The sequence below is a fragment of the Metopolophium dirhodum genome, chromosome 1 (genome assembly GCF_019925205.1).
Source record: "Metopolophium dirhodum isolate CAU chromosome 1, ASM1992520v1, whole genome shotgun sequence".
Classification (NCBI taxonomy): Eukaryota; Metazoa; Arthropoda; class Insecta; order Hemiptera; family Aphididae; genus Metopolophium; species Metopolophium dirhodum.
In genome coordinates this window covers 137603890-137619191 of record NC_083560.1, presented here as the reverse complement: position 1 = coordinate 137619191, position 15302 = coordinate 137603890, and the positions used below count along the sequence as shown (strand labels likewise).

At 38.0% G+C, this 15302-nt stretch overlaps 3 protein-coding genes across 3 annotated transcripts; all 3 read left to right on the top strand.

The window, feature by feature from the left end:
* The first annotated feature begins 2246 nt into the window (after positions 1–2246).
* LOC132932645 (uncharacterized) lies at positions 2247–8774 on the top strand. Its single transcript, XM_060999020.1, has 7 exons — positions 2247–2308; positions 2393–2573; positions 4332–4751; positions 4813–5357; positions 6064–6317; positions 8054–8656; positions 8722–8774. The coding sequence occupies exons 1-7, from the start codon at positions 2247–2249 to the stop codon at positions 8772–8774; spliced, it is 2118 nt and encodes a 705-aa protein (XP_060855003.1).
* Positions 8775–8868: 94 nt separating this feature from the next.
* Positions 8869–9222, top strand: LOC132934631 (uncharacterized). Its single transcript, XM_061000959.1, has one exon. The coding sequence runs from the start codon at positions 8869–8871 to the stop codon at positions 9220–9222; it is 354 nt and encodes a 117-aa protein (XP_060856942.1).
* A 3155-nt stretch (positions 9223–12377) lies between these two features.
* Positions 12378–13412, top strand: LOC132932644 (ATP-dependent DNA helicase PIF1-like). The gene has a single exon (XM_060999019.1). It carries the CDS (start codon positions 12378–12380, stop codon positions 13410–13412), a length of 1035 nt encoding a protein of 344 aa, XP_060855002.1.
* The last annotated feature ends 1890 nt before the right edge of the window (positions 13413–15302 follow it).

The following is a 15302-nucleotide window of genomic DNA, read 5'->3' as shown; positions in this document are numbered from 1 at the left end:
TTTTTTCGCGAATATCGCGTTTTCGACGTCCGGGGGAGGCGGAGCCTGTCGTCCGCCGCCCGAAGCGGTGGGATCGCCGGCTCAAAAGCCCTCCGCGGACGCCGGGACCGCGTTCGCGATTCGCCGGGACGGCGAAACCGCTTAAGAGTCATAGATTCGACACAAGTTTTCAACTCGGTAGGTAGGTAGGTAGGTAAGGCGTCGGTGCGGTTGACCCGGGGGTCGTGGTTTCGATGCCGGCCGCCGGGAATTTCGTTAATTTGCGGCGGCCGTGATATTTCGGAATTTTTTTTTTCGCGTTTTTTTTTTTTTGTCATTTTCCTTTCGCCATCACTTTCGCCTTATCGTGATATACGGATTTGACGAAAATTTGACGTTTTTTTTTGAGTTTTACCCCTATTGAAGACGTCGGACCTCCCCGTTGATGACTTATTCGCGTTCCCCGTCAGATTTTGAGGCCGCGCGTGGCTGTACTTTTTTCCCCGGCGGGCCCTCCGTGGCCGAGACCACGTGCTTTACGTCCGCTGCCGTCGCGCGCGTTTTTTTGCCGTTTTTTTTCAAAAATTCGAAATTTAGCCCTTTTCGACACGTCTGCCCTCCCCGTCGAAGACTTATTCGCGTTCCTTGTTAAATTTCTAAGCCGCCTGCGGCCGTACTTCCTCCGGGACGAGTCCCGAGGCCGCGGGACGACGCCGAGAGCCGATTACGGAGAGCGCCGCCGTCATGTGGGTATTACTATATACAGGCATAAATACGTGCGTCGGAGGGTTCGATTTTTTTCGCGAATATCGCCGTTTCGACGTCCGAGGGTGACGGAGCCGGTCGTTCGCTGCCCAAAGCATAAATGATAATTAACAAAAATTAATTGATAATATATGTACACAACTAATTTTGTTGTTGCGATGATACTAAACGCATAATGTTTAATACTGGATTTTATTATCTAATATTTATTAAGAAGCTATTATACATATTAACATATACCTATATACAAATTCCAATTTGTTGTTATTTAGTATGATATTGGCATGTCTGTGATACACTTTATTAATTATAATATTCAATATTAATGCTCAGATCACCACAGTAGTATTCATATATATATATAATTATTGACGGGAGACACGGTAATACCTACACACCGGATACGTGAGAATACACACGATTCGTACGATTTACCAATTAAACGATATTTCGTCGCAGTGTAGATAAAGTTTAAGTGTTATAGATTTGAACAACATTTACAATTCAATTCGTAGGTAGGTAGGTTAGGGCTTTGGACAAATAACACCTAGGGACGACGTATCGAATGCGTGTCGGACGGTTAATAATAATTATAAATAAAATATAATAAACGTTACACGCAATGCTACAGTATGGCCATTATTAATTGATACGGGTTTGTCGGTGGAGTGGTGGCGTGCGGGGGACAACTTTAGCGACGCGCAACGCGCCCGTGTTATCTAACGTCATCTTGTGACGAACGCCCATGCAACACACAACCCAAGCGCACAGAAAAACATATTTTTTTTTTATAATATAATATTATAATATTAGGCTTTTAGCTTTCTTAGCTTTCATTAGCGTATTGTGTTCTGCGTTGGGCGCTTTTCAAAACCGGTGAGTACAATTTTGAAATACATAATAATAATAATTAATAGTAGAACGTTTGTATAGCCCGCGTACCTACCTACTGGTTTATTCATGACATTGTACGTACGCGAGGTGGATTCATCTTCTTTCATTCGTGTACGATGCGTTTCCGTATTCACGATATTGTGTATTACTATATACACGCTATTTCCACCTTTTCGTGTTTCGTATTTAATGTTAATACGACATTTGTACTTCCGTGTTCATATCCGGACATAGACTTAAACGCCTACGTGCACAAAAATCTTTAAACGACGCTTTTTGCAGTTACGATTTCCAAGACCATATTGTGTGTGCGGACGTCACCCTACAACAGTATGTCACTTTTGTTTAGTTCATACTCAATACTCTATGTACACGTAATAATATTTTATACCTACCGTGAACAAATAATATTTACTGCATTTCTAAAAATAAACACAACACCGGATTATTAACTGATAACATAGGTACTGATAAGATAATTCCATTATACGAACACGGAGTTTTGCTTATATTATATTATATAATATAATAATAATAATAAATATACTAAATGTTTGGCCATTACCTTTTAAAAATGTTATTATATATCTTTTCAGACAAATATAACAATGGTCAAACATTGTATGATTTGTGGCAACGTCGAAGGCGTGGATGGCGTTTCAGTGCATGGGTATTTATATAATGTATACGTACTTATTACGATTACTTTTGACATATTATAACACAACTATTCATGATACGATGATTGTATTAGTTTTCCAGCAAATGTCGATCGGAAGCGTCAATGGGTGATGTTCACCGAGGACAATGGTGTCAATGCTCGACAGATATTGGCTCACTCCAAGCTCTGTTCAAGGCATTTTGTTGCCGGTCATGATTACTACGGAGGAGCCGTACATCGCCGTCGACTAACTGTTGGAGCAGTGCCGTCAGTAGTGAGTGACAACCAACATACAACCTTTGATCACTTTATTAAACAAATAGTGTCGGGCTGCACCTACCGTATAAGATTCACTCGCTTGATCATTACATTACTATACTCACTAATACAGTGTGCATTAAAATATCACATATGGGTTTATTATTTCAATATACCCATTTTGATACTATTCTATAGGTACTTGCATTAAGTTATTGTTGTTGGTTAACATTCTGTATTAAATTATACTCTTTTTTATTGTTTTTATTCTTTAAAAAATTACAAACAACATTGCTGTCTTATGGGCATAGCTTATTGTGACATTTATTATGGGTATTTACAACCAATAAACAAAATACTCAAACGTTTTCTTACAGTTCTTAATATTACTACTACTACTTACTACAGACCTAGGTCTACTCTTCTTTATTTGTAAGTTGTGTACTAGATAAGTATTTTATAATTTCACATGTGGTACTCTTAGAAATGTTTATACTATTTCAATACTTAATACAAACAATAGATTGTTAGATAGAGCTTACTTACACATTCAATTAAACATTATTTTGTACAGCTCTGAAAAATTAACTATAACATGTATACTTTTATTGGTATATCATAAATCTTAAATTATTATCATATGATTTCACTATAACACTTACTGTTATACAGTGCAATACAGTTTTACAATGCTTCAAAGTTATTAATATGTGGATTTCTTTGTACTATGATTGGTACTTGTTAATTTTTAATACAACATTTATCTTAACCAATAGCATTGTACTATGTTATTTAGGTAGACTTTTTTCAGTGCTCACACAACTTCAATGGCAGTATTATACATGTTCTACGGTTACAGTTAGTTATTATATTATTATAGGCATTTGGAATGTTTTCTTACACAGTTCAAAAAAATCTCACTGTATTTTCACTTTTATTATGGGTGTTTACAACCAATAAACAAAATACTTAAACGTTTCCTCACACTGTTCTTAATATTACTACCACTACTACTACTCACTACTTACTACTGACCTAGGTTTAAGTTACAATTATCTCACTTTATTTTAAATGTTACCTACTATATCAACTTTTGTGCATTAATATGTGTTTATTATTTCAATTTACCCATGTGGGCGGTATTTCACAGTGGCTACAGTTTGATACTTTACTAGACTGCAAACCAAATCCAATAGCCTACTTGCTGTGCTGATGGTTTATAATTCTCACATGATTTTATAACTAATTTTATTTCAAATAAAGTGTGTAGGTACACTGTACTCCCAGTACAAAATGACAACAGCAAAAACATTCTACAAACCTTATTGCCAATATTTGATATAGTTATGGCGTTCAATATACAGCTCACTTTTTAAACTTCATTCAACCAAAGTTTTAATTTAAAGTTAAAATTTATTTATTTCACTGTAACAAAATTCAGTGCATCTTTTTATTATCTCAATATACCTACTGCAATGTTATCATAAAAGATTGCATTAAGGTTAGGCAGGGCTTGTATATATGTGTGACTTGATCACATTGAACACACATTCAGCTAAACATTATTTTGTAACTATTTAAAAAAAAATTTGAACCACAACATGTATGCTTTTATTTGTGTGACATAAACCTTATTTCATATAAATTCACTTATTGCATATTATAGGTACCTACGCTTACTGTCATAGATAGCAATAATTATTGTTGTTATTATTATAATTATATAGAATTATCAATACAATTGTACCTACTCTAAACTCAACCTAACTTTTAGGTGCTTGGGGACGTCGAGATGGAAGAAAGAGAGCACGTGGAGGTCGTCGGCGTCCCAGTGGAGGGTGTGGAGTACGTGGAAGTCGTTGGCGTCCCAGTGGATGTAGGGGATGATGTGGAAGGAGTAGAGGTGGTGGAGGACATTGAATTTGTCGAGGTCCTGATGGAAGGTGTGGAGGAAGTGGAGGACGAGGTAGTCCAGATGGAAGTGGTAGAGGACGAGGTGGTCCAGATGGAAGTGGTGGAGGACATGGAATTTGTTGAGGTCCAGATGGACGGAGGGGATGACGTGGAAGTGGTAGAAGTCCAGATGGACGGATGGGAGGACGTGGAAGTGGTAGAAGTGCAGATGGACGAAGTGCAAGCGGAACTGGAGTTTGAGGACATGCTCGACGAGTTGCAGCCAGACGTCGACGAAGAGGTCAGTAAATATGTCTTACTTATAAAAAAACCATAAATAAAACTTATCATTTAAATTGCAGTTCCGACCACTTGCCGTGGATGAACAACCCCGAGGGCGTGCGCAAATAATTGACAGGCAGGCAGGCGTGACACACCCGCTTCCAGAGCGGCACAACGCGGGCGCGTTAAACAGAATCTGCACACAGTGTAACGCCCGCCACTTCGAAGGCGAGGTTGTGGGCCGGGATGCCAATAGGCACTTCTCCACTTGCTGTAACAACGGTCAAGTGACCGCTGCAGGACAACACGCGTTGTTGCCCGCCCCTTTTTTACTAATGAGTTTGTTGATTGGAGATTCACAGGATAGTCGTAGATTCCGAGACGACATTCGCCGGTACAACAACGCCCTGGCATTCGCTGCGTTTAGCTGTGGCACAAACGACAGGCGTTTGCGAGGGCGTGGACCGCGAACGATGTGTATCCAAGGCCAAACTTATCAGAGGATAAATAATGACGTGGCCGTTGACCGAGTAGATGCCAACTACTGTCAGTTGTATTTCCTCGAGTCCGCAGAGGCCAACACCCGCCGCGTTGGGATGGCTCTGCAGAGAAATCAGCGTGAACTGTCCGTAGTTGTGATGGGGACTATTGGACGGTTTTCTGCGGGACGTAAATCCGTACGCAATGGCTTTTAAGTAAGATATAAATTTATTGTATTTATTAACATTAGGAATAGGAATTGCCCCTTAGAGTACATTTCTTTTACAGATACCTTTCTCAAAGTAGACAGAAAAACAAAAAAACTGTAACCAATAAACTAACTATGTCAACTGTCAAACTAGATACTACGTTGATATTAGACACTCGCAGCTACCAATATACTGCAGTTATTACTTAATGTTGATTCAAAAATTCAATTTTCTTACCTTTATTACTTAAATTATATTAAATTTTATATGTAATTTTACTCTGCTACCAACAGAGTTATATGTGCTTATGAATGATATAGGTAACATTAAATATAACTTAGGGCTGGGACGTTTTTATATTTTATCTTATTATTAAAATTATTATTATTATATCATAATTATACCAAAATATATTACTAATTTAATGCTTGGATTTATATAGGTTTAGGAAGTATAGGTTTTATTGTTATATGTGGTCTCCTAAGCTTACTACACTTCACACACATTTATAATATATATATTTATTATTATGTATTATGTTAATTATACAATTATAGAGTTAAATGCACTGAATGATTTTTTTATGATTTCTACATGGAGTCTGTCTAACTATAAAAATATACATGTCTATATTTGTTCCAGGAACATGCGTGAGGTGTGGCTGGCAGAAAGAGACCTAGCCGATGCCGATCCCGCAGGTGTGCGACCTAGGCCAGTGACGATGCATTTTGTCCGAGATGCGGCCCGGGACGACGGGCGAAACAACCTGCCTACCGCAAACGAAGTTGTGGCCGTGTTCGTAGGTGAAGGGGGTCGTCCGCCAAGAGACATTAATCTGGTCATCTACGATACGAATCCAATCAACCCGCAACACAGGATGCAAACCATACCAGCGGGTTAGTTAATAATTATTTACTAAAAACACAATTTTTTACACAGCTGTCTCAAATTGTTCACTTATATTCACTATATTTATTGCACATTAATATCAACACCATCAAATAGAATCATAGTTTTTGTTGTACAGTAAAGCTGACACTGCGATTTTAAATTTACATTAAGTATACACTACATTTTGGACATTATTTTGAAATATAATTACTTAATAACTAATTCGTTAGGTCAAAACCGACCTTAACCCGTTCACTTGTGCAGTAATACTTTACTAAATTACATCATTATACATTAAATACAGCGGGGATCAACATATAGTACTTATCACGTGTATCATCAATAAAATAATATAAGGATACTGAACAAGCTATTTAGCTAGAGAGATTACACAGCATATACAATTTACTATTTATTTATTTATTCAAACAGTTTTAAATCAAACATTATAACAATTTTTAACAAAAAAATAATAAAATAATATAATATAATTATAAAAAGACTCGATACAATTATAACAAAAATGAGAAACTTATAAACTATGTAATTGAGATAACAAATTAGTTACCTTAGATACCTCTTAAAATTAATTTCTAGATTATTGAAATAAGTTGGTCCTAAATAGTCTAGAAATATCTGACCAATACTGTTTTTTGAATAATTGATATTTAGGTTGTATCTTATAGATTCACGTTTATTTATGTATATCAAATTATATTGGTGGTTGTAGTGTGTTTTCAGAGGTACCACCCCATATAGTTATCCCATATTGTAAAATAGATTGATATAGTGTCAAGTAATAATAGTTTGTAAGCGCATATTAATATGTTGTATATGGATGTTCCATCTCAAATTGCAGTCTTAATATTAAACCTAATTATCTGACTTTTATCTCTTAACTTTAAAATAATATGCACTGTCAGTTTTATGACTATCATTTTATATTATTAGTTTGTGCTTAGAAAACTGAGTTGAATTATAAATAGAAAACGCAACAAAAACAGTTTTTTCAGAATTAATAGTACATTTTACTTAATTTTTACTTTTTTAAATTAAGTTTCTGAATGAATCTATTAAATTCTGAGGTAAAATTATTTTAATAAGCTTTACTGATATTTTGACAAATACACGCTGCAGGGTCTCCTATTTTTTTGAAAGACTATGAAGGATAATTATATTATTGTTCGCATCTCCGATAGTAAGTGTCGTTCAAAGATTTATCAGTGATTAGAATGTTAAATAGACAGGCCAGGAATTCTATTCAGGATATAATTTAATCATAATAGATCAGGTATTGCTATTCGAGCTAGGGGACCTATGTATACATAAAATATTAGAAAAAGTTAAATTAAAAATATTAAATTCTTTACAACCATGTTCATTATAAATTATGTTCATCTTGTAGTGATAGTATGACAATAAGTCGTGTTATGATTTGTATGTAGTGTACTATATAATTTATCAATAATCAAACATAATATAGTCACATTACTTCGGTGCTTAATTCCATGATTTGTTTGGACTTCATAACAGACATCACTTACAAATATACACTATAAATCCTTGGAATACAAAGAGATCAGAGTTAATATTTTTTTTACACATTGCCTTTCTTTTGCGGTTATGTACTTGCTATACTCACAACACAATCACAACTCCATCCTCTAACCCCCAGCTACTACAAATCGTTGATTTAGCAATTCACTTTAAATAATATATACCATTCGTTACATTTCACAAGGGTCGTGTCACTCGGATCCGATGTTGTATCCGCTGTTTTTCCCGTACGGCGAGGCCGGTTGGCATAACGGGATGTTGCAAGCGGGCAACCGACGAAACAATGTCCGCAATCGCAACAGTATCAGAGAGTTTGCGTGCTACCGTTTGGCTGTTAGATATCAGGGAAATAACGACCAAAGGCATGAACTGTTTAGTTTATTACATCAAGGTCGGTTCTTGTTGCAGATGTATGTGTGCGACCAGTATGTTCGAATGGAGTCGAACAATCTGAACTACATACGTTTGCACCAGAGGGATCTCCTCGCCGAAGCGTATCAAGGGCTCATGGACCATGTGAACCAACAGCTCCACGTCGATCCCATGGCGGTCGGGCGTAGGGTCATATTGCCGTCGACGTTCACGGGTAGCGACCGATTCAACAAGATGAATTATCAAGACGCCATCACCATAGTGCGTACCAAAGGGAAACCCGACCTGTTCATAACGTTTACGTGCAATCCCAGGTGGCCAGAGATCACTGAAAACCTGGCTGCCCACAGCACGGCAAGCGACAGGCCGGACCTGGTGGCCAGAGTGTTCAACAGGAAGCTACAGGAGCTAATAGGTGACATAACTGTGAATCGTGTGTTTGGTAATGTCGGCGCTTACGTGTACACTATCGAGTTTCAGAAACGTGGTCTGCCCCATGCGCATATACTGATAATCCTGGCAGAGGACTGTAAGTTCCGCACGGCCGAGGACGTGGACGACGTGGTTTGCGCCTTCTTGCCGGACCCCGCAATCGACAGGCGCTTACACGACTGCGTCAAGTCTCACATGATCCACGGGCCGTGTGGAACAGTCAATCCACAGTGTCCGTGCATGGTGGACAACAAATGCTCCAAAGATTTCCCGAAAGCGTACGCAGAGGAGACTGTGTACGTTGCGGACGGCGGATATCCAAAGTACCGCCGACCGGATGACGGCCGGGTGGTACTTGTGAGAGGTCGTGAGGTTGGTAACGAGTGTGTAGTGCCATACAACCCTTACCTTCTGGCCAAGTATGACGCGCACATCAACGTCGAGATATGCACGTCCATAAAGAGTGTCATGTATATCTACAAGTATATATACAAGGGACACGACCGTGTGACGTTGGAAGTTCAGGACCAGGATGAGATTGCCAAGTGAGTCTTAACTTAATTTTATAATAATTTACATATTTCTAAATTTAGGTATAATGATTATAATAGTATATTGTATATGTTTAATTAGTGTGTTTACTACTTTTTATGTTCAGGAATTTTAAATATTAAATTGGACAATTTTTAAAATTCACATAAAAATCTTAAATTTAAAAATTCTGTTACTTAATTACATTTGTTTTTATTCCATTGTATTACTCTTGTTTTGTTTTTAATTTTAAATATGTACACGTTTTAGTTTGAAATAATAAAATTACTTTGGTTTGACATTGGCTAAAAACTAAAATTTTAATGATTAAAGAACTTTACTTTTTTATGAAAACATTTCTAAATTTTAATAAGAATATTCAGTTGAGCAAAACTTTAGGAACTTCTACATTTATTAACTATTATTATTATACAGTAATAAACATCAATTGAATAAATAGTTAACTAATAAATCATTTATTAATTTTTAATAATTCCCATCAATAGTGTCTAAGATTTTTATAATTTTATATTACATTTAATCCTTTTTTTCATGTGTCTTCATTCAAGCTGTGTATAATAAACATTCTATTGCATACAGTATTAAACATAAATTAAATAAATAGTTAATTAATAAATGATTTAATAGTGTCTTAAGATTTTTATAATATTATATATTAATTTTATAATTTTATATTACATTTAATCCTTTTTTTCATGTATCTTCATTCAAGCTGTGTATAATAAACATTCTATTGCATACAGTATTAAACATAAATTAAATAAATAGTTAATTAATAAATGATTTAATAGTGTCTTAAGATTTTTATAATATTATATATTAATTAATATGTAGGTTGTACCTTATATTATGTACTTCTACAGAGAGTTCTATAGGTGGTCTACATTATTATTGATAGATTTTTATTATAGGTATTACATTGAAAATTATTACCATTCCATCATTATTAGCATATAACAATATTTTATGCATGTGTCATTTTTAGCAGTGTGTCCAGTGTGTATGAATTATTTTACTCACTATTTTTTAGGTTTTTAGGGTAGTTGTAATCGTTTACCGATAACTTTTAGTTTTTTTACTATTGTATACTAGCTATATTATATACTTAACATTTAATGTGTGTTTTTTAGGTATTATTATTATTACATTAAATTTGTTATTTTATGCTTTTTCATTCAAGTTGTTTATACACATTACATTGCATACAGAACTGAACATCAATGACATTAAGTACACCAATTAACTAACATACCTAATAGATATAAATTTTGGTTTATAACCTGATCTAAGTTTAACCGTGATCACATAATATACTGTCTCAAATTGTAAACTTCAACACCTCGGCAATGTGAAACACGCTTTTATGGATTGTTATTTTCGTTGGCATAAATTAACATTCCTACAGCTTTGCCATTCTTAAATAATATTATACAGTTATAATGTATTCCACCTGATACAAATTTTAAAATATAATATAATATAATAATAATAATAATAATAATAATTTAAATTTTGAATATTTTATGTGTACACTGTTATCACCTTGATCACCTAATATACTACTAATATACTAATACCAACTCTGTACATTATAGATTAAATTGTATACTTATATAACTATAACTTTTATGTCACTAGACTAGACGTCCACTATGATTATATTTAGCTACTCGAGTTGACATTTCACGACATTTATTTATCAAAACATCATAATATATCAGTCACATTTATTGTATGGCAAACGTTTAAACACCGTTCAACGGTTGTAGGGATTCTTCGTCATATGCACATTGTAATGCAATGCTATGTGTCTACAGAACAAAAAATTAATTACATTTACTTGAATTATATAATAATAATAATACCAATCACAACACCAGACGGTATCATCTATAGAGCCATTGTTAGTTATCTTTTCAATATTAATTTTCAGTTACGTAAACTCAAGATATGTCAGCCCACCAGAAGGCATCTGGCGGTTGTTTTCGTACAAATTGCACGGCAAAAGTCACACGGTCGTCAGACTTCCTGTCCACCTGAAGGGTCGTCAGAACGTGTACTTTGCGCCGGGCCAAGCAGAAGAACGGCTACAGAACCAAGCTGTGCGTAGTACGAAACTCACGCAGTTCTTCGCGCTCAACACAACAGACGTGAATGCTCGACAATACTTGTACCAAGAAATACCGACGCATTACACCTGGCAGATGCCACGTAATCAAGAAAACGTACTCGTAAGAAATGTCACCCAATGGTTGCCGCGGCGGATTCGGATGGCAAACGTTACGTTGGCTCGGATGTACATAGTAAACCCACTGGACCGGGACCGTTTCCACCTGAGATTGCTACTTCTGAACCGAAGAGGCCCGAAGTCCTTTCAAGACATAAGGACGGTGGACGGGGTCGTTCACGAAACATTCACGGCGGCTGCCGTTGCACTCGGATTATTGGAAGACGACCGAGCGTGGCGGGATTGCTTGACGGAATCGGCGACGTTGGACACACCGCGGCAGCTGCGGTATCTGTTCGTCACTATACTGGTGTTCTGCGAGCCCTCAAACCCGCTGGCGTTGTACGAGGCGAACGAAGCAAACATGATGGAGGACTTCAACCGCCGTCTCCAAGACGTCGACCGCGCGAGGGCCGCGTGTCTGGCGGCCATCGAGGATCTACTTCGTGTACACAGGAAATCGCCGGGCGACTACGGTCTGCCCCTCGCCGACCCCCGTCTACTGGAACCGCTGCAGGACGACGCGCTGTTCCGGGCAATAGACGCGGCGGCACGGTGGGCCCCACAAGTAGTCGCCTTGAACGCCGAACAGCGAACGGTGTACGACCGCGTGATGGCGGCCGTCGACGACCAACGCGAGGTGGCGAAAACTTTCTTCGTCGACGGACCCGGGGGTACCGGAAAAACGACGCTGTACGGATGCCTGATATGGGCGCTTCGGCACCGACCTCCGCAGCGGGAGGTGTTGTGCGTGGCGTTCACCGGTATCGCCGCGTCGCTCATGGACGGCGGCATGACCGTACACTCGACGTTCGGACTGCCTTTCGGCACGCTGACCGAAGACTCGACGTCCAGCGTCACCATGCAGTCCGAGCGAGCGCAAAAGATACGCAACGCGGCGCTCATCGTCTGGGACGAAGCCCCAATGTCGCCGGGACTGCAACTGACGGTGGTGGACCGCCTGCTCAGGGACGTCATGGCATCGGAATTACCGTTCGGCGGTAAAACCATGCTGTTCGCCGGCGACTTCAGGCAGATATTGCCCGTGGTCCGGAGAGGGACGAGAGCCGAGATCGTCATGTCGTCGATCAAGGAAAACGGTCTTTGGCGCGTCATGGAGCGCTTCAATCTGGTCCAGAACATGCGCGCGGACCACGACGCGGACTTTGCGACTTGGTTGCTTGAGCTCGGCAACGGCCGACTGCCCGCGGTCGACGGCGTTCCGAACACCGTGCAAATCCCGCGGCAAATGGTATGCGACGTTGATGATTTGATCGATTTCGTGTACCCGCAGCAAATGTCGTTGGCCAACGTCGACGAATTCGCTCGGAGAATCGTTGTGTGTCCCACCAACGAAGACTGTAGAGGTGTCAACAGGGACGTGCTGGAGCGCGTCGACGGTGCTCAGATGAGCTACACCGCCGTCGACACCATGATGGCGGACGATCCCGACGAAGTGGCCAATTTTCCCACGGAGTTCCTCAACAGCTTGGAACCGGACGGCCTGCCGCCGTACCGGCTGACGTTGAAGGTGGGGTGCATCGTGATGTTGCTCAGAAATCTCGATCCGAGGAGACGACTGTGCAACGGTACGAGGTTGGTGGTCACCGAACTGCGGCGTCACAATTTCAAGGCTAGGATTTTGGGCGGTGAAGCACAGGACGACGACATCGTCGTGCCCAAGATACCGCTCACGTCCAGCGGCGAGGACGACCTGCCCATCTTACTGCGGCGCCTTCAATTCCCGGTGAGATTGTCGTTCGCCATGACCATCAACAAGTCGCAGGGTCAGACGTTCGACCGTGTAGGTTTGTTACTGACGTCGCCTGTGTTCACGCACGGGCAACTGTACGTAGCGTTTTCGAGGGTGAGAAACGCACAGTCCGTGAGAGTCGGCATGTACGCCGATGACAGCGGCCGATTCGTCACCAAGAACATAGTGTACAGGGAAGTTCTGTAATGCAACGAGTGGTGACAATGGTAAGTATATTATAATTAGGTGACGCCTGCTGATAGTCTAGGTGACTTTAAACCTAACACGTGTAACATATTTTTCAAACATAATACGTTACACCGCTGTTCTACGTGGTATGTGTTCTACATGCGCCCGATGGTCAAAGATGATGATGATAGTCTAGGTGACTTTAAACCTAACATGTGTGACATATTTTTCAAACATAATACGTTACACCGCTGTTCTACGTGGTCTGTGTTCTACATGCGCCCGATGTTCAAAGATGATGATGATAGTCTAGGTGACTTTAAACCTAACATGTGTGACATATTTTTCAAACATAATACGTTACACCGCTGTTCTACGTGGTCTGTGTGGAGGTACTTCGTGGACCTTGCCTTCGGGCTTAACGGAGAGAAAGTTTGACAACCTCCTCGTGGTTCTCTCTGGATGCGAATTCACTATAATGTGAATTCGTAACTAATGTCAAACAATGTATGTAATGTCTGTGTTATTTGTATTGTACCACATCCTATTGAATAGTATGATATAGTACAGATAGTACAGACAATTTAATTTAAATGTTGTATTTTATTTCACACATTAAGATTCTAATGTACCTATATTATATGATGTATAAATAACATTAATAAGTTAATTTCACTATGTTCCCAATATTTATTACACCATTTTATTGTTGTATTTCTTTCTTAAGTAGTATTAATTTATATTGTATTAAGAGGCCGTCCTGGTAGCAAAATTCGGCCGTAAAAACATGCTTTCGTACTTCAAGTTTTCCTCAGCTCTCATTAGTCGTAGAAACATAATTTTTGCACCAAAATAAACGTGAGAAGTTCTTCTAGATTTTGTCGTTCCAGATTTTCGAATTTTTAATTTAAACCGATTATATTTGCATTTGAAATTTAACAAAATTTTTAAATTTTTAAAAAATCTTTTAAAATTCACAAAAAAAGATATCAAAAATCTGGAACGACAAAATCTATAAGAACTTCTCACGTTTATATTGGTGCAAAAATTATGTTTCTACGACTACCCAAAGCTGAGAAAAACTTGAAGTACGAAAGCATGTTTTCGGCGGAAAAATTATAAATTTACGGCCGGCATGTGGTGCGCTCTGCTGACTTTAGCGGCAGCGTTCAGGAATAGTGTTCATACCACCGCCCCCGAGCGGCTGTATCCATACCGCACCATAGGTCAACTAGTTTTCATATCGCGACCGACTCGTCGTTTATAAATAGTCGGTTCGAACACAATAATGTTGATTACAGAATTGTTGTTTTATTATTTTCATTATACCCATATCGAAGTTTATATTTCGTATAATAGTATTCTGCTCACCGTATTTTACACTAATTAAAAATCTTTCGTCATAAAATTGTTATAAATCGTTTAAAAAAATTACGATTTAAATAATTATTTTTTTCATTTTGTAGACAATTTGAAGATAAACTTATTTTTTTTAACGTTGACCAAACAAATATGAAATTTAAATCTGTATAACAAAAAAACCTTACATACATGCAATTAAATAAAAAGCTGTTGAATAAAATTACCAGAGTAATTAATAATGTACGACGTAATTCGATAACTTATATAAATTATAGCAATTCGTCATTTTAATCCCTAGACCCTAATCATATGAATTATTTTTATAAAGCAGTCAAATACTGTAATTATTTATAATTAGTAAACAGTACATATAATATAACAGATGATTATATTTTATTTATTTATTTATTGATAGTAAATTAATATATAAACGGATTGAACGTAATTCAAAATATGATAAAACAAATTACATTATCACATAATTATAGTTATTAGAGTAGTTTTTCAGACTATTATCATAATTTGATAGTCGGAATTTGTCACAAT